Source organism: Polypterus senegalus, chromosome 9 (genome assembly GCF_016835505.1).
Source record: "Polypterus senegalus isolate Bchr_013 chromosome 9, ASM1683550v1, whole genome shotgun sequence".
Lineage (NCBI taxonomy): Eukaryota > Metazoa > Chordata > Cladistia > Polypteriformes > Polypteridae > Polypterus > Polypterus senegalus.
Window position 1 is genome coordinate 69268726 of NC_053162.1, and position 24224 is coordinate 69292949.

Genomic DNA, 24224 nt, shown 5'->3' on the forward strand with positions numbered 1-24224 from the left:
GCACTTTTTATTTTATGCACTTTGAGATGTTCCTGGGTCAAATGTGTGCAAGTTGTTTATTTTGTTTCAAAAGGAAACAATGTTATTTCTAATAGCCTACTACTGTGCACTATTTTGTTTTATGCACTTTGTGATCAGATAGGTCAGATATGTAGCCTAGGTCAGTTTCTTTTGTAAGTGGAAAAAATAGGAGCTACCTCAGATTCTGTTAATTCAGCCCTTTTTGTATGCACCTTTTGCTCTGCAAACTGACCAAAGTTAAAAGAGAAACAACGAATAAACCTTATGTTTTTCAATAAATTTGTTTATGTTGGTTTTAAAATTTGTCATTACGAGCTGCTTTGCCGCTAAAATGACTATTCCAGCTAACCTTCGTAGTTTGACAATCTGGCCCAACTGAATTTGTAATTGAATAGCCCTGGTCTAGTACTTAAATTTGAGCTTTCCTTTTTGTCACCTAGAAGAAATATTGAACCAGGTTATCCCCTTTTCAGTCTTAATGCACACTTCCTTTCATATATTTCACCAAAGGTATTTAGTTTTATGCCAGACAGAAATACACATATATTATTACACAAAGAGAAAGCAATACCTTACCTCCAATTTTCAGCACAAAGAGGGCAGGGAATAAGATAATGGTGAGCTTCACTAGATTTATCCTAAGCATTCTGAATCAACTCTTAGGTTTAATTCTGTGAAGACAAACAAATAAAACAGTAGCAGTAATGATAATAATATACAGGGGCCCTTTATGGTATATAGCATTTTCCTATAGTGAACAACATCACAATGTTCTAGACTAGTAGACATAGTTATAATTGTTGTTTTTTCGCAAATAGAGCACTGGCATCTTAAGTGACAAGCCCAGGATAACATAGTGAATCAGAAATGGAGACATTTTTAAAATCAAACACATTAGGTGTCAAGGTGCTGCACTGTAACAAAATACCGCTACTACTACTAATAATAAACTCTTAAATGGCCCAGTTTGAGTAGATGTGGATGTGTAAGTGAGTGCCCTGTGTTGGAATATATCTTGGTCTTGATGCTGCCTGGACAGACTCTGGTTCTTCTTAACACTGAACTGAAATACGCAGGTTATAAAACTGGGTAATAGAGAGCTGCTTTCCTTTTACACTTACATTCAGATTGCAAGTATCAAATAGCTTAATATTACTGGTAGGCTTTCGTGATGCTGCTTAATTTCAGGAGGAATAATAGCTTTTGTTGGCTCTTCAAGTAACTGATTTCTTTACATTTTTCAAATGATGAATACAAAAGGATGTCTGTCTATTCTGCTTTGTCTTTCCAGTCATACACTTTCCAAAACCACATTTCCACTACAGGGTTCTTAGAGCCCTTCATCTGCATATTTCAATAGCTTCAGATGCACAGCAGAAACTTTATATAATTAATTAGATTTTTACTTTTTTTTTTATACATTTTGGTCAGGTAGTAATGTCTGGTACTTTTTCAGTGTTTTGTTTTTGCCAGAGCTCTGCTCCTGTTTTTAGTTTTTTTTATTTTTATCAATTTTTTGTAAATGACTTAATTTTTTGAAATAATAAAAAAGTTTGTTTCTTTCTTTTATTTAATTAAATTATAACAAAGCATATCTGAAAAGATGGACCTTCATTCTTATTGTGAGTAGGAAATGGAGCCTTTAGTGGCAAAACTACGAGGTCAGGAAATGGGCAGTGGTGAAAACCAGAATAGAAACAGAAAATAGATCATCAAAGTTTAAAATGTAGGGCAAATATAAGGAGTCAAAGAAGCAAGCACAATACTGGTTATCTAGAAAAGTCTGTTGTTTGAATCACTTCCGTTCACAGAGATTTGTGTATTTTTAAATCCAAAACTTAGCCACTGCTGTATCTTAATCGGAAATAGATGTGGCTATGATAGCATCACACAAAGCTCTCTTGCAGATCTTATTTATGAGAATAAAGTACCACCAAAATTTTATAAATCCAAAATGGAGCTGGATGGATGGTGTCTCCAAAAGATTGGTTAAAACTAATATTGTTTTCAACAAAGAATTGCAAAATATACACTAGGATTATTCTTACAACACAAATCTGAAACTGTAATAATTTGTTGTGGCCAGGAATGCCAGACGTGCACCTTACAGGACTGCTGGCTGCGGCCTATTTGAGAGCACTAAACCAGCAAACTCGCATTGTGTTGCTTCAGCTCCCCTTGCGGTTCCCCTCTTTCTGGTTGGTGTTTTTTTTTTTTTTTTAAATTTGATGTTTCTTGTTTTTGGAATTTGACTTTAATTTTGTATTTTGGATTGTGCACCTTGGCCTTTCTTTAGTCCAATTTCTTGTTTATTTATCTTTTGAACTGTTCAGAATTATTTTGCATTGATATACAAATATATAAACATATAATATACAGTATTTTTATGAGTATAGGTTTGTGTGTGTTTTTTTTTTAAATTTTGAGTTCTTTACATTTGAATTTCTGGATATTTTTTACAAATTTTGTTTGTATTTAGAAATATCTACAATTAAATATGAATAATAGATTTTTGTTATTTTAGAAAAGGGGGTTTTGGCAGTTCCAAATGAGAATGTTGAGATGGATGTGTGGAGTTACCAAAAAACAAATAAAAAGGACAGAGACCATCAGAAGTTTATCAAAATTGGGAGAGACATCTAAGAAAGTACAGGAAAGAAGGCTGAAATGGTATGGACATGTGATGAGGACAGACAATGAATATGTGGGCAAAAGAAAGATGGGAAATACAGGGGAAGAAAAAAGAGGAAAGGAGGCTAAAGTGGAGGAGAATGGATAAAGTAAAAGAAGATTTAAAGGAAGAGGGCTTGACTGGGGAGGAGCTGCGGGACCGAGCTATATGGAGAAGGTTGAATAAGCGCACTGATCCCACACCGAAGATGAAGGGAAAGAAGAAGAAGAAGAATCTCTCTGTTCTTCAGATTTGAGGGCTTTTTTTTAAATGTGTAGAACTTAGTTCTATTTTGAAGTATTTAGGCATTTTTTGACTTTTTTTAAGTGTGAATTATCACCTTCAGATTGATTATCATCATAACTCTCAATTGACCGTGGGATACAACCAATGTTAAATCTTGATGGCTGTTTATTTCTTGCCTTTGTATAGGTGAGAGACATGATTTGCCCCATCATTTTTATGCATATGAAACACAACTCAGCCTCTTTAGGAAAGCAAATGATGACAGATGAGTTAATATTTTAATAAGATGCCCTGCCAACATTAAGTCTTGGAAGGCACACAACTTTCTTGGGCTCGGTGATGATAAGATTCAAATCCCAATGAAGCCAGAGAGGAAGCTGAGGACAAATTGTATTTTGTAGGTTTGCACAGAACCTCTCATGCCAGCAACTTTAGGATGATTTTGAATTCTGACTTTTCTGGGCTTATGTTCATTTGTGTGTGTGTGTGTGTGCCTGTCAGTTTAGCTTATTGCCATTGTAAATGCAGTTTAAGGATGTAGGTCGCACAGAAATTAAGTGTAAACAGACAACCAAAAAATGCATTTGAGACAATCCGAATTTCCTTCCAGTTCTGCAACATAAACATCATGTTTGTTTGATACTATGACACTAATTTAGTTCTATAAAGCACTAGTGGGGCATCACCTGGAGTGCTGTGCACAGGTTTGGACTTCATTCTTACAAGAAAAGACATAGCAGTGCTAGAGAAAGTCCAGAAAAGAGCAATTAGTCTGATACTGGGACAAAGAGGTATGAGCGATGAGAAGAAATTCAATTTCAATTTAAGCAAACCAAGACTAAAACTTGACAAGATCAAAACGTTTAAAATTATGAAAGGAATTAGCATGGTGGATTCCAGCTGATACTTTAAAATAAAGTCTTCAGCAAGTACACAAAGACACAGTTGGAAACTTTGTTAAAGGCTTTTTCATACAAATGTTAGAAGGTAGACACATGGAGTAGGTCAATAACAGTGGTGGAAAGTGAACAAAGTACAATTGCATTTTTCACTTATCTGTACTTAAGTAGATTTAGCTGTGGACACTTTTACACGACTATGTTTTATATCAAACATCTCAACTTTCTACTGTTTTACATGGCAATAAGTTACACTTTACAGTCACATGAACGGCTTGTTCTTATTAAAGGACTCTATTCAGTGAATCATTTGAATCAATTTATAAGCACAAACAATTTGATTCAGTAGAGCTGCTCAGGAGTGCTAAAACAAATCCATGATGCCTCAGCCTCTTTCACTAGAGCAATGTTTCCTAAGCTATGAGTCGCGGACATGTTTGTGATGGGTCGCCACAGAACTGTGGTAAAATTATCCAAGTTTGTCCGAGAGTGATAAACCACCCACTACTTCCCCATGACCCTGCTCTGAATAAACAGATTTGGAATATGAATAAACAGAGGATTGTTTTAACAAAACATTCGTCTCCCACTTTTCTATTTTAGTAATATTCATGTGAGAAATTATGCTTGAAGGGAAAGAAAGACATTTACATTTTTGTTATATGCCCATGTTTTTATGGATTTATGCAGCTCATTTTTTTATAGATTTTGTTTTGGATTTAATTAATTGATAGTTTTAATCTCCACAGAAGCACTCTTTTAAAATAGATTATTTATTTATACACCTGGAACTGAACACCACACTATTTATTTGGACACTGTTTTGCTTTTGATTGTTTTTAATACACTTGTTCACCCATCCCTTGCTGACTGTGTGTGTCTCATTCAAAGCCAGAGCCCAGTAGTACAAAGAAAGGAAAATTTAAAGAGAGATTTTGAGGATATGGCTTCAGCTGAAGTTGAGTTTATGGACTCTTCAAGTTCACCTCTTCAAAAGGTAAGTTCAGTGGTTTAACATCTGTCTTTATACTAAGACATATCGCGCATCAGCCTGGTGCATTTTACAACCTATTAGTATTATTAGTACCTAAAGTATTAACAGCTTATTATAATATCATGCAGTGGTAGGCTGAACATTTTGTTTTTATATTTTCTATTTTGTTTTATTTCATGATTTTACAGTACTGTAGACTGTATGTGTGATGCCATGTGAACTTGTAGCGTTAAAATCTGTATGACAAAGGCCTGTTTGCAGCTGTCTTACACCTTATACCTGTTGCTTATGCACTCTCAGGCATATCTGCTATGAATCAAAGAGACTTTATTGGAACTGTAAGTACGCATCATCCCCGGCCCCCATGAAAATCCAATGACCCACTTGCTAAATTTATTTGGGTGCTGACACTGTAATGAATAAAAAAGGATCAAATTGGTTCGATGCAAAGTTTTGGAGTTTTTTTTTCTCAGTGCTCATAATGGGGGGGTCCTTTTGAGCTTGGGGTCCATGGAGGTCTTAATACAGCTTTGTCTGTAGCACAATCTGCATTTTCTTAATTACAATGGTACAACAACCTGTAATATCAGGAGGCACACCTCACTCCATATTATTTCTGAATCAGGGAATACAATAAACAAGTACTTTTACTTTACTACTTTTAGGATATTTTCAAGCAAATACTTTCTTACTTTTACTTAAGTAGACACTAGAGTGCATTTTAGCTTGTTTATTTTTACCTTTCAGAAGTAAATTATTTGGGTATTTCCTTTACCATTGGACTTTAAGGACATTAGGATCTTGGCTTGGTGTTATTTTTGGAGAATCTAGGTGAACGGGATGGAAGAGTCTGTTGGGTTGAATTGTCTATTCCTGATATAATTGTTCTAATGGTTTAAGGAATGGCTAATTCAAAAATTGAGCTACATAACCATACACTTTACCCCATTGAACAGTTGTGCCCCAGGTGCCATAAGCAACAGCTAATTGGAGAAAAGAAAAATTGACCAAGCATACGTTAACTCTGACTGTGTTGAGTATGTATGTGTACATAAGTGTATTGAGTATATAGTGTATAAGCATGCAATCACATATATTTGTGCTCATAAGTTTACATACCTTGACAGAATTTTTAAGATTTATGCCATACTTTAAATAAAAGATGACTAATCATGCAAAACATTTCAAAATTTAAAACATTTCATTTACTTTTAATGGAATCCAAATTAAACTATAAGGCATCACAGAAGAGCACAGCCATTAAACATATAATAGCCATAAGGAAAATAATGAGATGGTCCCTGTTCAAAAGTTTGCATACCCTTAGTTCTTGATACTGCGTATTGCCCCCATTAGCATCAATGATGGCAAGCAGTCTTTTGGGATAGTTGTGGATGACGCCCTTGATTTTCTCAGGTGGCAGAGCTGCCCATTCTTCTTGGCAAAAAGTCTCCAGGTCCCGTAAATTCTTGGGTTGTCTTGCATGAACTGCACGTTTGAGATCTCACCAAAGTGACTCAATAATATTAAGGTCAGGAGACAGTGATGGCCACTCCAGCACCTTCACGTAATTCTGCTGTAGTCACTGAAGAAATACCCTGGTCTTGTGTTTTGGATCATTGTCGTGTTGGAATATCCAAGTGCGTCCCATGCGCACCAATGAATGCAAGTTTTCCTCCAATATTTTCCGGTGACATGCTGCATTCATCTTGTCATCAATTTTCATTAAGTTACCTCTGCTGCTGCAGATCACACACCCCCAGAACATCAGAGATCCACTTCTTTGCTTCACAGTAGGGTTGGAGTACTTTTTTGTCATGGGCCTTGTTGCGTCCTCTACAAACATAGTGTTTATGGTTATGACCATAAAGTTCAGTTTTCGTCTCATCACTCCAAAGGACTTTGTTCCAGAACTTTTCAGGCTTGTCTAGATATTGCTTGGCATATTGATATTGAGCTGCTTTAGGGCGCTGGCACAAATAAAGGCTTTTTTCTTGCAACTCAACCATGCAGCCCATTTCGTTCAAGTACCTCCTTATTGTATTTCACCTAAAGAGGCTTGTGAGTTTTTCTTGGCATCTCAACAAATAATCCTAGCAGTTGTGGCTGAAATCCTGGTTGGTCTACCTGACTGTGGCTTTGTAATAACAGATGCCCTAACTTTCTTAACACTACTCACAGGCATTTTCAGATCTCTGGATATCTTTTTATATACTTTTCCTGATTTATAGAATTCAACAACCTTTTCTCACAGGCCCGTTGACAGTTCTTTTGCTTTCCCCATGGCTCGATATCCAGCAAAGTCAGTGCAGCTCTGCATGAATTTAAATTGACTATTTATACACACTGATTCCAGTCAAAGAGGTTACAGGCATGGACACTCTCCCTTAATTACCCTTAATTTGAACCTGTGTGTGTCAACTTGTGTGTATATTATCAGCCCCAACATTCAAGGGTATGTAAAGTTTTGATCGGTTCCATTTGGGTGATTTCAGTTATCATTATGATTTAAAAATTTGGTAATAAATTGCTTCGCTTGAGCACACTTCTTAATTATAAAAGAAAGCTTTCCGCAAGATTACTTGTATTTTTCAAACAATGGGACAATATTTCACAAATTCTTCCAGGGTATGTAAATTTCTGAGCATGATTGTACAGTATGTTTTTTTTCTTTAAAAAATCCACACCTAGTTCTTGTCTTTATTGTAGAGCTGATTGCTAATATATTCTTAACGTATAATGCTTTTTTGTCATTTTGCTGCTTAAAAACTGATTAACTATGTGATATGTCCTGTCTTTCTCAATGTCTGAAACATGCAGAATGGATCGAGGGAATTGTATTGTACTGCTGATGTACTTCTCTATAAAACACTAGCTTTTCTGCTTCCTTCACTATAGAACACAACTGTGTGTGCCATTGCATTTTTATATTATTTTATTATTTTCTTTAGCATATGTAAACTGCTCTGCACAATACTGGCCTCTCTCCTCTATCAGAATATGCGGCTAAGGCCGTGACCTGTCCGTGATATTGTGAGAAACGTACCAGCCTGTGAGTTAAACACAATTTTCTGTGTGTGCTTTCATCATTGTGACTTTTAATGTTTTCCTATTTATAGAAAGAAAAGGAGTCAAAAATTTTACTGTATTTTTACTAAATCTTCTTGTTCCTGTATTATTTCCACTAACATTTTTTAAATGATTCCTGAAACCACTTATGAACATTGATGCCCTCTTGGTTCCTGCTCTCTATGTGCAACTCTCATACATATGAGGCATTGGCACTGAGTGGTTGGTTTTGTCTTGTTTTAAGAAAGCTGCCTCGGATAAATAGGTTAAGAAAATGGAATGGAATAGATGGATGTAATATGTTGTGACAAAGGACTGAATCAAGGCCTTGCACCTGTTTGCATTATATTTTGCACCATGAATCTGTTTTCATTGTTTTTCTTTTTTTGTTTGCAAAATTAACCCTAACTTGGCCAAATTAGAATAACCAGTTAACAGATCAACAGAATGTGAAAAGAAATTAAAGTACCAAATAAAATAGGGTTAGGGCCAAAGTATAAAATGTGCACTGACAGCAACTGGCCTTGGCAGTTGAGCCAAAGTCACGTTAATTAAATTCCTTTACTTCGCAGTTCTTCAGCACAGGGAGTGCCCACTGCAGACATCACACTACTTGCTGATGCTCATGCTACTTTTTTAAACATCTAGTGTGTTCTACATATTACTTCAAAGCTAGGCGGATGTTGCAATGGATGTACACTTTTGGAATAACACATAGGATATGAGTCTACATTTTAAAAATGCTGTGAAAGCTGTCAACGGTTGTTATAGCTTATAGGATGTTTCTATGAACGAAAATGTCTGCTAAATTAAAAAAATAATAAATTGATTCAAATATGCTTAATACAGATCATAAGTGGAGAAGAGATAAAGCAGTTATACTGACAATAATAAAAAGTATAAACACGATTCAAAATGAGCCCTCATGAAGCACTGTGGATGTGTGCTTAGGTGTGCCCCAGTCAGAGTTATTTCCATCACGTGATCAGGCTTCCAATGAACCTGAATTAGAATAGCAATGGTCTGGAATGTTATATATTCTTGCTATTCACATGTATCAAGAATGTATATATCATTTATTTTAAAAGAATTATTTAGAAAGCATTTGCTTAACAGATTCATTATATTCCTGTAGCCTTAAAATGGAATAATCAGGTTACTTTAATAAATAACTACTTTAGTGTCTCTTTGTTCATAGGGAGAAAAATCACTCTGGTATTGTAATTAGACAAGAATCAAGTTAATATCAACAAATGATTATCCATCCATCCATTTACATATCCTGCTTTATCCCCTAGATTTCTGCAGAGAGCCCCAGCCAGACTTGACAACTTTCGACAAATCACAAAAAAGAACAAATCCTGGACTGGGGTTTCAGCCCATCTGCAACAAACTCGCAATTTAGAGACACATAAAATCTTAAAATTGTGTTTTTGTGAAACTGGAGGAAGCTGAAGATTTCTCAAAAGAAGCCATAGAACAACAAGGGCAAAAAAAGATATAGATTAAGCACTCCAGGTTCCTGAAGTCATGAGGAGCAGCACTAATCACTGTACCACAATATTGCTCATTAACTAATCACCCAGCCATCCACCTATCCATCCATATTGATGAACCTCAAAAATAAAGGTTCCTAGAAGACCGAGTCCCCAGAGTCTATCCATGATGACACAGACAATGCACAACTCTGTACAGACAGTTACCAGAACTTGAATTCAGATCCTTGGATGTGAGAGGCAGCAATACTACCTACTGTTCCACTATGCAGCCAAGCAATTAATTGCAAAGTTTATTTGACGATTATAATGGTATTCTCCATCTAATATATTAAAAAATACTTCCCGGTGCAACTGTCATTCAAATGAAGTGAAAAACAAATTACATTTTTGAACAAGAGAACAACTCAACAATTCAATCCATCCATCCATTATACAACCCGCTATATCCTAACTACAGGGTCACAGGGGTCTGCAGGAACCAACACAGGGCACACAACTCAACAATTAACCCATTAAAAGAATATGTGCGTATTATTTTGCGATGTTGAACAACAGGAAAAAGCTGAATATTATTTTTAATTTAGATTTTCAACAAATACTGTAATTTAAACCTTTTTAGCTCTATCCCCATACAACACACAATGATTTGTTAAAATCCAAGAAAAAAACATCATGGCAAATAAAAGCACAATTCATAGAAAGTAAAGTTGTCAAACCATGTTCTTAAGGCCTTGGTACCTTGGCAGTTGACGTCCCAATGACAATTCTTTAATTTCCCCAATTGAACTGTTTCTAAGTCAGCAAATGCACAAACAGTGAGCAGCTATTACCTTGAACACTTGTCTTTCTCTGTCCGTGTTTTCCAATTTGCAATTTAAATTCAAGATGAGGAAGTACACTGACATCTTCTTTGTTTCATTGTGCTTGTCTTCTCCTTGGAGTCTAGATAATTATTTAGAGATAAATCCTGCAAATACACCTATGCAAAACTGGTATAGGTCATAGTTTGAAAGCCAGCATCATTCGCAAATATATCACAATTGGAAATAACAAACAGCTCTTTCACATAGACCAGCTTGTTGTTTTAATGCAAATGCTGGTAAAATATCAGCCTTCCAAAATTTTGACCCACCATATATGACTTCCCTAGCTCTTCTCACAATTTTTAATCCCATTTGCCCTTTGATTCAAACAGATTTGTTGACGTACTGTACAGATGTTCTGTTGCACCAGTAAAAAAAAAGAAATAGAAAATTAAGGTCCACACGTGATATTCTCTCAAAGACAAATAAGGCAAACTTCTACCAATGCATTGGCTTCTAAACCAAAGCCTTTTCTGTGATGTTTTGCTTCTTTGGGGTTAAATAAAATCAGTTATAATAATCCAGACATCAGTACCAGAGGACTTAAAGTTGGGATGTCCCATGTGTTATGTGCCAATGTGACCAATGTGACTTGCAGATCAGTTAGCCACACCACCAGTTTTGATAGTGATGATGGGGTCAAATGCTGGTATAAGACACCACAGCAATTCTCTTTTCTTGAAATGAAGTAGTCAGGCATTGCCAATGATGAAAGTTATTAAAAAGATAACAGCAAAGCTAAGTAGTGATAACATTCAAGTATAAAGGAAACTGTGTGGAAGTTCATTTGAGGCATGTGCAGAAAACGTGTTGTCATTTCTATATGGTGTCAACAAAACGTATGCGACTACCCTTAAATTAAAGTCTGCAATGTGCACTTTAATCACATCTGAAATGTTTGTGATTGTTTTTATTTTAAACTGTGGAGCAGAGGGATAAATCAAGGAAAATGTGTTGTAAGAGAATCAAAGGACAGCAATAAAGAGTTGGATAGCAACCTGGTAACCCTGTATTGCCAACAATAAACAGTTGGATACCAACCTGGTAACCCTGTATTGCCAACAATAAAGAGTTGGGTACCAACCTGGTAACCCTGTATTACCAACAATAAACAGTTGGATACCAACCTGGTAACCCTGTATTGCCAACAATAAAGAGTTGGGTACCAACCTGGTAACCCTGTATTACCAACAATAAACAGTTGGATACCAACCTGGTAACCCTGTATTGCCAACAATAAAGAGTTGGGTACCAACCCGGTAACCCTGTATTGCAATAAGAGAATAGAAGAAATTGTCAAATAATAGTTAAGAGGTCTTTTCAGACATGAGTTCAGGATAGAACTGGCAAAAATGATGGAGATTCCGGTTTTCAGTCCTCCCGGCAGGAAGAGGCGGGGCCTGGTGATCAGACACAGGATGTGACATCAAAGATGTTCTACCATCAAACATTCAGTCTAAAGAGGGAGGAAGAGCTATAGGTGTTAAGATACAGTGGCAACTTCTGGTGTGCTGGTAGAATTACAGTCTCAAGAGGCCTTCTGCTGTCCCCTATGCACACGTGTGTAATAAGGGTGAAACCACTGTTGTGTACTCTTTGTATTATTTGGCAGATACTGTGTCACATATCTATGATCTGCTTCTTGCAACTGAAAGGATGTAGCAAATGTTTGCCGAAAGGCCGACCAACCACAAACATTACCTGGTAGGTAACCACCTAATAATCAGACTGAGATTCAGACTTAAAAAGAACGTAATACTCCGCTCTTCCCAATGCCAAATAAGTGAACCAGTTGCCATGGTGGGGCGTCAGAGGCTTCCCCTCAGTACTGACATCTGAGGGTCGATCCCGTAAGGGGATACCAAAGTGTATACACCTGACGAGCCCCAAAAAGGGTGAAACACATGTTGTGTACTCTTTCTGTTATTTGGCAGATACTGTATCACATATCTACGATCTGCTTCCCACAACTGAGAGGACGTGGTGAATGTTTGATGACTGGCCGACCAACCACAAGTGTTACCTGCCATTTTTAAATGAAAACATAATAGCGTGGATGTAGCCTTAGGTTGCTGGTTCGAGAGCAACTGAAAAAAATTTAGTAATGAATCAAATAAACGTTCCTGAAAGCTGAATTTGTCCAGGTCATTTTGTTCCCATGTTATGCAAGTTACAGCCTCACAGACAGAAGTGTTTGTACTTTTTTAATACAGTGTAAAAAATGATTTGCACCCTCAATTACAAAAACACTTTTAGTATGAAGGATAAAAAAGGTCACAAAGGACATAGCAGAGAGAGATAAGATAACAGAGGGAGCAGGAAAATGATAAAGCAAGGGTCAAGAATTTGTTCTTATGCATTCAGATAGAAAGGCGAGCAAGAAAGGAAATACTGTAGTAGGAAAAAAGATTAAATAATTGTAGGCCGTCTTACTTCAAGTTACTTCCACTGCTTGCTGTAATGGCCTTCCTCTTCAACGCAAATCCACAGGCAAAAAAACTATCTAACTCTAATTTGAGCAGACACAAGAGATGAAGTGTACCTGCAGGACGCAAAATAAAAATAGAAAACATTTTCACTTCACCAAATCCCCTGTCAAACAAGGGTTTGTCTAAGTGTTATTTTTCCATATAGAACTGTGACATCCTTTCATATTTTTCAGAAATACAAGCAGGAGTTGTCACCAAAATGTCAAACCGATCTGTCACCAAACCAAGAACGTCAATCAAGAGACCGAACTGATAATGAAGTTTGTTATCCAGAAAAAGTTTTATCTACACATTAAACGCTGTTTTTATCCAAACTGAAATGCACACCAGCCTTTACATGGTCACTCTGATGATGTTATGCATTTTTGTAATAATCAAGATAGTTTTGTGGTAATCAGGATATAATTAAGGTATTATTATTAAGGTCACATGATCATAATATAATACAGTTCTCAGTGTTTTGTAAAGACTGCGGATGCAAATACTAAAACTGTCAAGTGTAACTTTGGTAGGGTAAATTCTGAGTAGATGCGGCAAAGTCTAAAGAGGATAGACTGGGATAAGCTTTTAAGTGTGGAGACATTACTCAGCTCTCTGTAATGTGGTAATGACAAATGGTGTAGCATTTACATTTATGTTTTTTTGGCTGGTTTTCATGAAATGTTGACGATTTCCATTTAATGCTAAAAAACAAACTGAAGCAAATTTGTTTAATGTTTAATGTGATATGAATGAGTACATACTATACACAAAACTGAATATCCTTCTTCACAATAATCAGGGCGGCATTGTGGGAGAGATACAGGAAAGCAGGTTGAGGTGGTACATGTTGAGGCGCGACAATGGATACATGGGAAGAGAAGTGATGAGAATAGAAGTTCAGGGGAAGCGAGAGTGAGGGAGGTGAAAGTGGGGATGGAAAGATAAAATTAAAGAAGATCTGAAGGAAAAGGGCTTGATTGGCAAGGATGTGCAGGACCAGGTTGTATGGAGAGGGTTGATGAAGCACATTGGCCACACACAGAAATGGGAAAAGATGAAGATGAAAAAGAATGAGATGGTGGTGCAGTCGTAGCAGTGCTGACTTGTAGCAAGAAGGCCAGGGTTGATTTCCTGGATCCTCCCTGCATTTGCATGTTATCCCTGTGTCCATGTGGGTTTCCTCCAGGTGTACCAGTGTGATTGTTCCTGCTTTGTGCATTATATTTCCATATGCTCCAACTTCCCCGCATCCCTGCTCAGATTATAACAGATTTGGAAAATGGATGGATGGATAATAATCAGTAAGTTACTTCATTTGTTGGCAGGCTATCATTCATACTTAAAATCTATGGGTAAACTGAGGATAAAGAAATTTGAGAAAGGGGTCAATAACCATACAGATGTTCTTGCTTTTATCAGAAATTAAGTAGACTAAAGTGCTGCATTTGTTCTGTTAGTTCTGCTTTTCACACAAATGCCTGTTGTGCATATTTCAGTCAAATCACAATGATTCCTTTGAGACATTGCCACATGAGAAAGTAACATCTGCCTGTCTTGGGATCTGAGGTAAAAAAGACACGAAGGATACAAAGGGCATTTACTCAGCAGTTTAACTGTCCTTTACTTCACCTCTCATCCACAAAGAACACAACAAGCCTGCTAAGGTCTAAGCTCTGCCTCTCCGCCCTCCATGGCCAAATCCCGTTGCCTGATAAATTTGCTGCTTCTAAGAAGAAGTCACCAGTTATAACTAGACCATAATGACAGCCACAGTGCAGTCATCAACTCTGAGATATTTGCTTACCTAGTTAATCCAGCCCTCCTATACCATATAGTGTAGAGGGTTTGCAAAGGGATTTCCAATCAGTTGTGTCTCTGGGCTTAGTTGAAGATTGGATCCACCGAACTTCATAGTCATGCAGGAACTTTCCAATGCATTCTTTCCAGATGACTCATTACATTCCCTTAGGGCACATCTCACTGCTACACCTTCTACACCTTTGCTGCGGTAGTGTCCTGCACTCCTCTGTAATACAGTGATACTTATGACAGAAGTTGTTAAAGGAAATGGGTTGTTCTTGGCAGTGTGTGTGTGTGTGGAGTGTGCATGTTTTTGGCTGTGTATGTCTGAAGGTCACTTTTCTGCCTCAGAATGAGACAGTGAAACGTTAAAATTAAAAGCATCAGATGAAATGTGGTCAGAAATTCAAGCAGGATTTGTCACCAAAAAGTCAAACCAGTCGTTCACCAAACCAAGAACGTTAATCAATAATCATTGACCGAATTGACAAAGAAATTTGTAAACCAGAAAAAGTTTTACCTCAAGGAACTACACACTAAACACTGTTTTCATCCAAAGCGGAAATGCACACCAGCCTTTACACAGTCACACCGATGATGTTAGGCATTTTTATAATAATCAAGAGAGTTTTGTAGTAATCAGGATAGGATTGAAGGTGTAGGGGTGACTGAACCATTAGGATCAAATGATCATAATATAATACAGTTCTCATTGTTTTGTAAGAGTGTGGATGCAAATTGTATTATGTGATATAATCTACCGTTCGAATTCTGCTATATATTTATAATATTTCTATTACACCAGTGTCTTGAAGATTACTTGTGTTCTGTTTATTGTATTGTGTTTACCCCCTTTTTCTGACACCTACTGCGCACCCAACCTACCCGGGAAGGGGTCTCTCTTTGAATCGCCTTTCCCAAGTTTTCTTCCTTTTTTTTCCCTACAAGGGTTTATTTTGGAAGTTTTTCCTTGTCTTCTTAGAGCCTCAAGGCTGGGAGGTTGTCAAAAGGCAAGGCCTGTTACAGCCCATTGTGGCACTTCTTGTGTGAATTTGGGCTATATAAAAATTTATTGTATTGTAAAACTGTTAAGTTTAAATTTAGTAGGGCAAATTTTGAGGAGATGCGGCAAAGTCTAAGGAAGATAGACTGGGATAAGCCTTTAATTGTGGAGAGAGACAGTCGAGGAGCAGTGAAACAGGTTTAAATATGTTTTACATGTAATGCAGGACAGGTACATACTGTCACAGACGGCTGTGGTCTTTGTCCGGCTGGGACACCTCTTCACTGAGGGGACAGGGGGAGCAAGCATGGACAGAACAGTAAATCCCGCGAGACGCTAGATGGCAGACCCCATGGGTGGCAGTGGTGCCTCGGATTCCCGCATGGCTCCATTGGAGATGGAGTTCTCTACAACCCTGTTGGGATCCGGGGATGCCACCAGAGGGTGCTGCAGTGGTTCCTGAGCCTGTGTGGACGGTTCCTCCACCACACCTGGAAGTGAAGCTGGAAATACTGTAGGTCATCAAACACTTGGAGCACTTCCAGGTGGACTATAAAAGGAGCCAGCAGCCACCACTCCGGGAGCCAGAGTCAGGAGTAGGGGTACTAAGCTTGCCTGAGAAGAGAGGAGGAGAAGGAAGGAGAAAGTGAAGTATTGTTTAGAGGTGATTTGTGCTTTGTACTGTGTTGTGGGCTCATGGAGACGGGGAAGACGTTCCACATGAGCGAAGAAAAATAAAAGGCCTCTTTGTTTTTATAAGTTTGCCTCCCGTGTCTGCCTGTGTCGTGTTAAGCACTGGTATATTGCCATCATTGTCACAATACCTAAATATGGAATTAATAGGAACTTTAAAAAAAACTCTACAGTGGGTTATTAAAGAGTTAAAAAAGAAGCTGCAAAGGAAAAAAAACGCTGTATAAGGCATATAAGACTAATAACTCCAAAGTGAATTATAAGGTGTATGAGAACATGAGGGCAGCCATTAAGATGGATATTAGGGAGGTTAAAAGACAGTTGGAGAGGAATATAGAAGATAAGGCGAAATACGACCCTAAGAGATTCTTTCAGTATTTTAGTAGAAAAAGAACAGTCAAGGAGGAGGGGAGGTGCATCAGGAATAGTAAAGGAGAATTAAAAAATACAGACATTGAAATAGCAGATGTTCTAAACTAGCATTTTTCTGTAGTCTAGAAATAGATAACTGCTTAGCAGTAAATGGGACTAGCAAGAAGGTACTGAGGGATTTGGAAATTGTAGAGGGAGAAGTAATGCTCAGATTAAATAGGCTGAAATCAAAGAAATCACCAGGACTAGATAATATTTACCCTCAAGTTCTTAATGAGGTTAGTGAGTACATATTGTGACAGATTACGGGTTTTCTCGCACCCTTGTACCCTCGGACCACACGTCAGACACCAGATAAAAGTCCAAATAATTATTTATTATAATAATTATGTGCACAAAGCACGCTCCTCTCCACAATACTCAATAACAAACAATAAACCAATAAATCACAATCCTCTACTCCCAGACGCTTAGCCACCCTGCCTCCCAACTCAGCTCACCGTCTGGGAGCTCCCACAGTCCTTTTATACTCCCTGACCCGGAGGTGTTCCTGCCCAACAGTCCACAAGTCCTTATTCCTTCCGGGTCAGGGTAAATAGTCCTTTTCTTTTCAACCCGGAAGCCTCGCTCTTCCTATGACGAACTTCCGGGTCATAGGGCACAAAGAACTCTTCGGTCCTCCCTGCAGCTCCCTCTCGTGGCCCCCATGGCATCCAGCAGGGCGGTGCATAAAAACTCCATTGTCCATGATGCCCTGCTGGTCTTCTGGGAACCTCCATGCTGCAAGGAGGGCTCCACCTGGCGGCTTGGGGGTATTGGCCGGGATAAACAGCCGGCCATCCTCCACAGTATCCCCAGCGACGAATTATAAAGATTCGGAGCGGCCTGCCCCGAGAGGGAAGTCCTACTCCAAGAGGACATTCCGGTTGAGCCTTGATTAATCCGAATATCTTGGTCCCTGGAGAACCTAGGGGGAATATTATTCCAATTCGATATCTTGTCCCCCTCTCTCCAAGGACAGTATCGCCAAATGTGGCCCAACCTTCGGCACCCGTAGCACTGCCTCCGTCCTCCTGGTATTCTCCCCCTGCGGGACTGAAAACAATTAGGAAATGTTAGGTCCGCCCCTTGTTTTGCTGGGAGTGAAACCCCTGCCGCCTCTAATGGTGCTTTCTCTCTTTCTTTGTCAGGAGACCCCCGTTTTATTTTCGGGATCTCCTGCTTGATCTGGGGCTTGTCCACAGTCTGAGTCTCTACTAGATGAAGAGAGACCCTTTACTGTCTGCACCCCTTTTACTTTATAAATTACCGGTGGCGGCGTCTTTAGGGCTGCCTCGCTCCGGGAGTCAGCACTGTCTAGCTGCCCCGGATCGATTAGCCCTTCCGCCGGCCACTCGGTTATCGTACCAGCCTCTCTTGTAGGGCACGCCGTGTATTGGCACCCGCTATTTATTAAAAGCGGGCCCGGTTTACACTGCGTCCCTCTTGTTTTATATACGGTACGGGTTTCACATACCTGTACCGCCACATCATGATATATGGGAGGCTCCCCACCAAATCGCTGCACGTAATCCCTCAGCTTCTCCAACGGCGCTTTGGCTGCCGCTCCCAATTCCCCGACGATCTTCTCAATGGTCGTCAGGACCTGTAAAACACTCTTTACGGGCTCGATCAAGCGCTCGAGTTCCCGCAAGTCAATATTATTTATTTCGACCGGCATAAGACTTACTTCCTCATCTGTCTTCTCTGCCTGCCGGGAGCCAATGAGCACGCCCGCTTCTGGCACGTGCTCTGACGGATTCCGCAAGGGAGCCTGGGACTTGGACTTCTCTTTGGACGAGGACCGGGCCGCCATCTTTGGCGGGCTGCGATCTGCCTGTATTAATTTGTCGTCAGATCGACCAGCCATTTCCCGGCCCTCCTTAACTTCTTGTGGGTTGAGCGGTGCTTTGCTCACCTCCCCTTTCCCCTTCGGAAAAATCAAGTCCGTCTTTTCTTGGGCGAAGTCACAAACAGCTGGACACGGAGCGTCACCTTTCTGGAATCCTTCGTGGTACGACCCATGTCCCTCGCCGGCACCCGTAATGCGGAAGTCCTTCGGGTTACTCGTTTGCCTGAACGAGAGCGCGCCATCGCCTTCGGGTTTATCTTCTGCCTCCCGCAGAGCCTTCGGATGGACATCTGGGAGGTATGTACACGGGACAACAGGTGTTAAATTAAAAAGATTGTAAAGTACATTCCCTGCACATACCTCGTCGGGGATGTCCTCCTCCGGAAATCTCTCCTGAAACGCGTAGCTGCTCCATGGCTCGTCTTGAGCGCAGGCAATGTCGAGCGCTAGACCTTCGCTGTTGCTGGCGCTCTGCTTTGTCTTCTTCTTCCCCATGACGGACTTGATAAAGGTGAGGTTTCTGGCGATTTTTCTGCGTGTCTTGACGCTGTCTTCTTGGGGTATTCTGTCCACAATAAAATTTTTAAATTCAGGTCCTCCGCCAAACTGATGGCCAGAGAATCCTGCCGAAGCTACGCCAATTGTGACAGATTACGGGTTTTCTCGCACCCTTGTACCCTCGGACCACACGTCAGACACCAGATAAAAGTCTAAATAATTATTTATTATAATAATTATGTGCACAAAGCACGCTCCTCTCCACAATAGTCAATAATAAACAATAAACCAATAAATCACAATCCTCCACTCCCAGACGCTTAGCCACCCTGCCTCCCAACTCAGCTCACCGTCTGGGAGCTCCCACAGTCCTTTTATACTCCCTGACCCGGAGGTGTTCCTGCCCAACAGTCCACAAGTCCTTATTCCTTCCGGGTCAGGGTAAATAGTCCTTTTCTTTTCAACCTGGAAGCCCTTCGCTCTTCCTATGACGAACTTCCGGGTCATAGGGCACAAAGAACTCTTCGGTCCTCCCTGCAGCTCCCTCTCGTGGCCCCCATGGCATCCAGCAGGGCGGTGCATAAAAACTCCATTGTCCGTGATGCCCTGCTGGTCTTCTGGGAACCTCTATGCTGCAAGGAGGGCTCCACCTGGCGGCTTGGGGGTATTGGCCGGGATAAACAGCCGGCCATCCTTCACAATATATAAAACCTTGACACATATTTTTAGGAAGTCACTGCACACTGGGGAAATTCAGAAGGACTGGAAAATGGCAAATGTTGTCCCGTTTTATAAAAGAGTGACCAGGCAGATCCAAGCAACTACAGACCACTAAGCTTAACATGCATCACAGGAAAATTAATGAAAGAAATTATTAAGGAAAAAATTCAGCAACACATGGCAAGTACACAAGTTTTTCTGAACAGTCAGCATGGGTTCAGAAGAGAGAGGTAATGTTTCACTAACATGCTGGAATTCTATGAGGAAGCAACAAAAGAATACGATCAAAGTGGAGCTTATGATATTATTTATCTGAACTTTCAGAAAACATTTGATAAGGTGCCACAAGAGAGGTTGGACATTAAACTAAAAGAAGTGAGAGTTCTGGGTGATGTTTTTAGATGGGTGCAGAATTCGCTCAGACACAAGAAGCAAAGGGTAATGGTGTGAGGAACCTCTTCAGAATTGGCCGATGTTAAGAGTGGTGCTCCACATGGGTCAAAGCTAGGTCTACAGCTATTTTTAAAATATATAAATAATTTAGATTGAAATATAAGTAACAAACTGCTTAAGTTTGCAGATGATACCAACCTAGGTGGACTGGCAAATAATCTGGAATCCATCCAATTATTACAGAGAGATTTTGACACCAGACCACGTGAGGCAGATGAAGTTTAATATCAGTAAATGTAAAGTATTACATATAGGAAGTAAAAATATTAGATTTGAATAAACAAAGGGAGGTCTGAAAATCGAGAATACACCTTATGAAAAGGATTTAGGAGTCATAGTGGACTCTAAGCTATCGACTTCCCGACAGCGTTCAGAAGCCATTAAAAAGGCAAACAGAATGTTAGGTTATATAGCACGATGTGTGGAGTACAAGTCCAAGGAAGTTTTGCTCAAGCTTTATAACGTATTGGTGAGGCCTTGTCTTGAGTACTGTGTGCAGTTTTGGGATACATTATGAAGAAAGAATTAAAGAGCTGAGCCTTCTCAGTTTAAGTAAAAGAAGATTAAGGGGAAACATGATTGAAGTGTGTAAAATTATGAAGGGAATTAGTACAGTGGATCGAGACCTTCTTCTTCTTTCGGCTGCTCCCGTTAGGGTTTGCCACAGCCAATCATCTTCTTCCATATCTTTCTATCCTCTGCATCTTGCTCTGTTACACCCATCACCTGCATGTCCTCTCTCACCACATCCATAAACCTTTGCTTAGTCCTTCATCTTTTCCTCTTCCCTGGCAGCTCTATCCTTAGCATCCTTCTCCCAATATACTCAGCATATCTCCTCTGCACATGTCTAAACCAATGCAATCTCACCTCTCTCACTTTGTCTCCCAAACCGTCCAACTTGAGCTGACCCTGAATGTACTAATTTCTAATCCTATTCACCCTCGTCACACCCAGTGCAAATCTTAGCATCTTTAACTCTTCTACCTCCAGCTCTGTCTCCTGTTTTCTGGTCAGTGCCATCGTCTGCAATCTATTTAACATAGCTGGTCTCACTACCATCCTGTAGACCTTCCCATTCACTTTTGCTGATACCCGTCTTTCAAAAATTACTCCTGACACTCTTCTCCACCCATTCCACCCTGCCTGCACATTCTTTTTCATCTCTCTTCCACAATCCCTATTACTCCATACTATTGATCCTGTTATTTTAAAATGAGTTCATCAAGAACATGAGGACGCAGTTGGAAACTTGTTAAGGATACATTTTGCACAAACATTAGTAAGTTTTTCTTTATACAGAGCACCATAGACACTTGGAATAAGCTTCCAAGTAGTGTGGTAGACAGTAAGACTTTCAAAACTAGACTTGATATTTTTTTCAACGATTTAAGTGGATAGGACTGGCGAGTTTGTTGGGCTGAATTGCCTCTTTTCATCTAGATTATTCTAATGGTCTAATACATCACGCAGATCCAAGTGGTTGAAGGATTGTCATTGCAACAGCTACAAAATATCGGCAACTATAAACACATTACAACATTATGGAATAACAATCAAAAAGTCTCTCAGAACAATATCTCAAAGTCAACCTTAGAGTCCAATTATATATGTTAAAAATTCCCAATTCAGCCATATAGAAGTCTGCAAAACTCCTCGGGAAAGGCACAAACAATGTATAAAAAGACATCAATCAGCACAGTAGCAGTGCTCAGCAAAAGCTCATGTGAAATATATTGAGCTCTGACTGGGCATTATGTATTATAATTTGACACCATTCACTGCACATCCCCAAACCATCTGATCTGTGCATCCTGTGTTCTCCTACTCAAGTTATCAGTGTTGAGGTTTGAGGCTTGATTTACAAAGTTCCTCAATTTATTGCTTCTGGTTTTCTCAGCCGCTGTCCAAAGGCTCCTAATTTCTTGTGCTTGAAGTCTACTCCCATATTTAAAAAAATAAAACATTATAATAGTACACAGCACAATCAAACAAATAAGAATAACATAACAGATGCAACAATTGTAGTGTTGCTGCCTTACGCCATGGATACTGGGATTCAAGTCCTAGGGGCCTCCAGAGTGGAGTTTGCATATTCTACTCATGTCTGGGTGAATTTCCTTCAAGTGCTCAGGTTAGATAGATAGATAGATACATACATACATACTTTATTAATCCCCAAGGGGAAATTCACAAGATCCCAGGTTTTCTGCCACAGTCCAAATGAATGCAGATTAGATGGACTGTTGATGCTAAGTTAGCCCCTGTGTTGTTCAGAGATTGTTTCTACCTTGTTCCTAATGCTTTCTGGGATAGGATCAAGCTTCTCCATGAACCTGCTCTGAATAAGTTGGTTTGGAAAATGGATGATAAAACAGCTAATAGCATAAAAGCGTTAATCATTGGCCTGATGTGTTTATTTTAAAACTATATTGAAGAATTCTTGCCATGTTTTGAAACATTTTTGAAGAAATCTCTTAAAATAATTAGATTTTTTCCAATGTAAGATAATGTACTATAGAACATGGCTTTTCTACTGAGTTATCAAAGGTGGATTGAGATTTTCCAGATAGGCAAAATAAGACTCTCACAGTACACTTTAATGCCATCTGGTAGTACACTAAATAACCATATTACTGTGATTTTAAATTTTAAGGCTATCTGAGAAATATACAGAAGTTTTTTGCCCAAAATTATGGGACTACATGATAATACCTAAAGGATGGTTCTTGCCCTGGGTACATTTTAGACAATAATTGATAGAGATATATGTGCTCAATGGAAGATTTTTTTAGTTGAATTTTGTTGTTCTTGTTATAAATTGAACAAGAGGTCTTCTATGAATAGCTGAATTATATTTCTTCTCTGAGAATTTTAATTGAAAAATCCCTTTTCATCATTCCTTATGATCATTAAAGGATAAATCACTTGAAATATTTTTATACTATAGAGAAGCTGTCTGACACCTTATCTACACTAGCCAGTTATTGAGATATGGAAAATAGGGTAAGTTGCTTTTAACAAAGATTCTAATTTGTATATAGGAAAAAAAAAGTGTGTAGCTGAAAGTTTACATTCAGAGTGTAGTTTTTCAAATGTGCAAATACATTATCAATGCAGAGATCTCTAAGTATTTCCCATAGGCAGTCCAGATGGAGAAGTGAAAGTTAGGTAGTGCCATGCCACGTTTTGCTTCGGTTCTCTTTAGGTTCTTGATTTTGATGCATGGTCATTATAATTTCAAGATAAATGAATGTACATTCTTAAAGAAAATATGTTGAGATATATATATATATATATATATATATATATATATATATATATATATATATATATATATATATATATATATATATATATATATATATATACTGTATATATATATATATATATATATATATATATATAGTGCTGCTGTGGAGCAGACCTAGCAGATTCTTATATCCCAAGATATTTAAACTGTTATGATATTATCAACAAATAGTTCTCTAGCTCATTCTTAAGTGTAGAAAATTCACTGGAAAAAACATTGTATTCAAATACATTTTATGAAATACTTCTATCAAGTTTAAAATGGAGAGATGAAAGTGCATCTTAGATGAAAGCACTGTATCATTGGCATACAATGGTGTTTTCTGTTCAGGGCCTTCTCTGATGATACCATTTATGATTGCTTATGTGATAATGGTTAGATGGCAATTGTCGAAAAGCACAGGTGACAGAGCGTAACTCGTTCATTATTCAAATTTGAAGTAATCTGACTTCATATTATTAAAATGGACTGGGGCTCTTGACTAGCATTTATGAATTTAATACTTGCGGATATACTAGGGCCAAGCCCAAATTGCATAGTGCAGTAGCTATATAACCCCATTCTACTTTATTGAAGCATTTTTTCTTCATCCAACATATTAACACTTCTGGAGAGTCAGATTCTATTGGTGAGTACATTACATTGAAAATGTACAGAAAGCTGGAGACCAATTATCTGTCTTTCATAAATATGGTTTGGTCTTCAGATATTATTAAGAGGAACACATTCTCAGTTCTTCTAGCTTAGA

At 38.7% G+C, this 24224-nt stretch overlaps 1 protein-coding gene across 3 annotated transcripts in view; it reads right to left on the reverse strand.

Annotated features, from left to right (window-relative positions):
- The window catches only part of LOC120535390 (adhesion G-protein coupled receptor G6-like), a 56365-nt gene extending 46058 nt beyond the window's left edge, over window positions 1-10307 (reverse strand). Inside the window, exons 1-2 of one of the 3 annotated variants that reach the window (XM_039763208.1) lie at window positions 10230-10307; window positions 598-692 (exon numbers count right to left, since the gene is read on the reverse strand). In XM_039763208.1, coding sequence (XP_039619142.1) covers window positions 598-667 — 70 coding nt within the window. In that variant the 5' untranslated portion in view covers window positions 668-692; window positions 10230-10307. Of the gene's footprint in view, window positions 1-597; window positions 693-10115; window positions 10208-10229 lie in introns of those variants that run through there. The other 2 variants (XM_039763206.1, XM_039763207.1) reach the window with 2 other exon arrangements.
- Between the last annotated feature and the right edge of the window lie 13917 nt (window positions 10308-24224).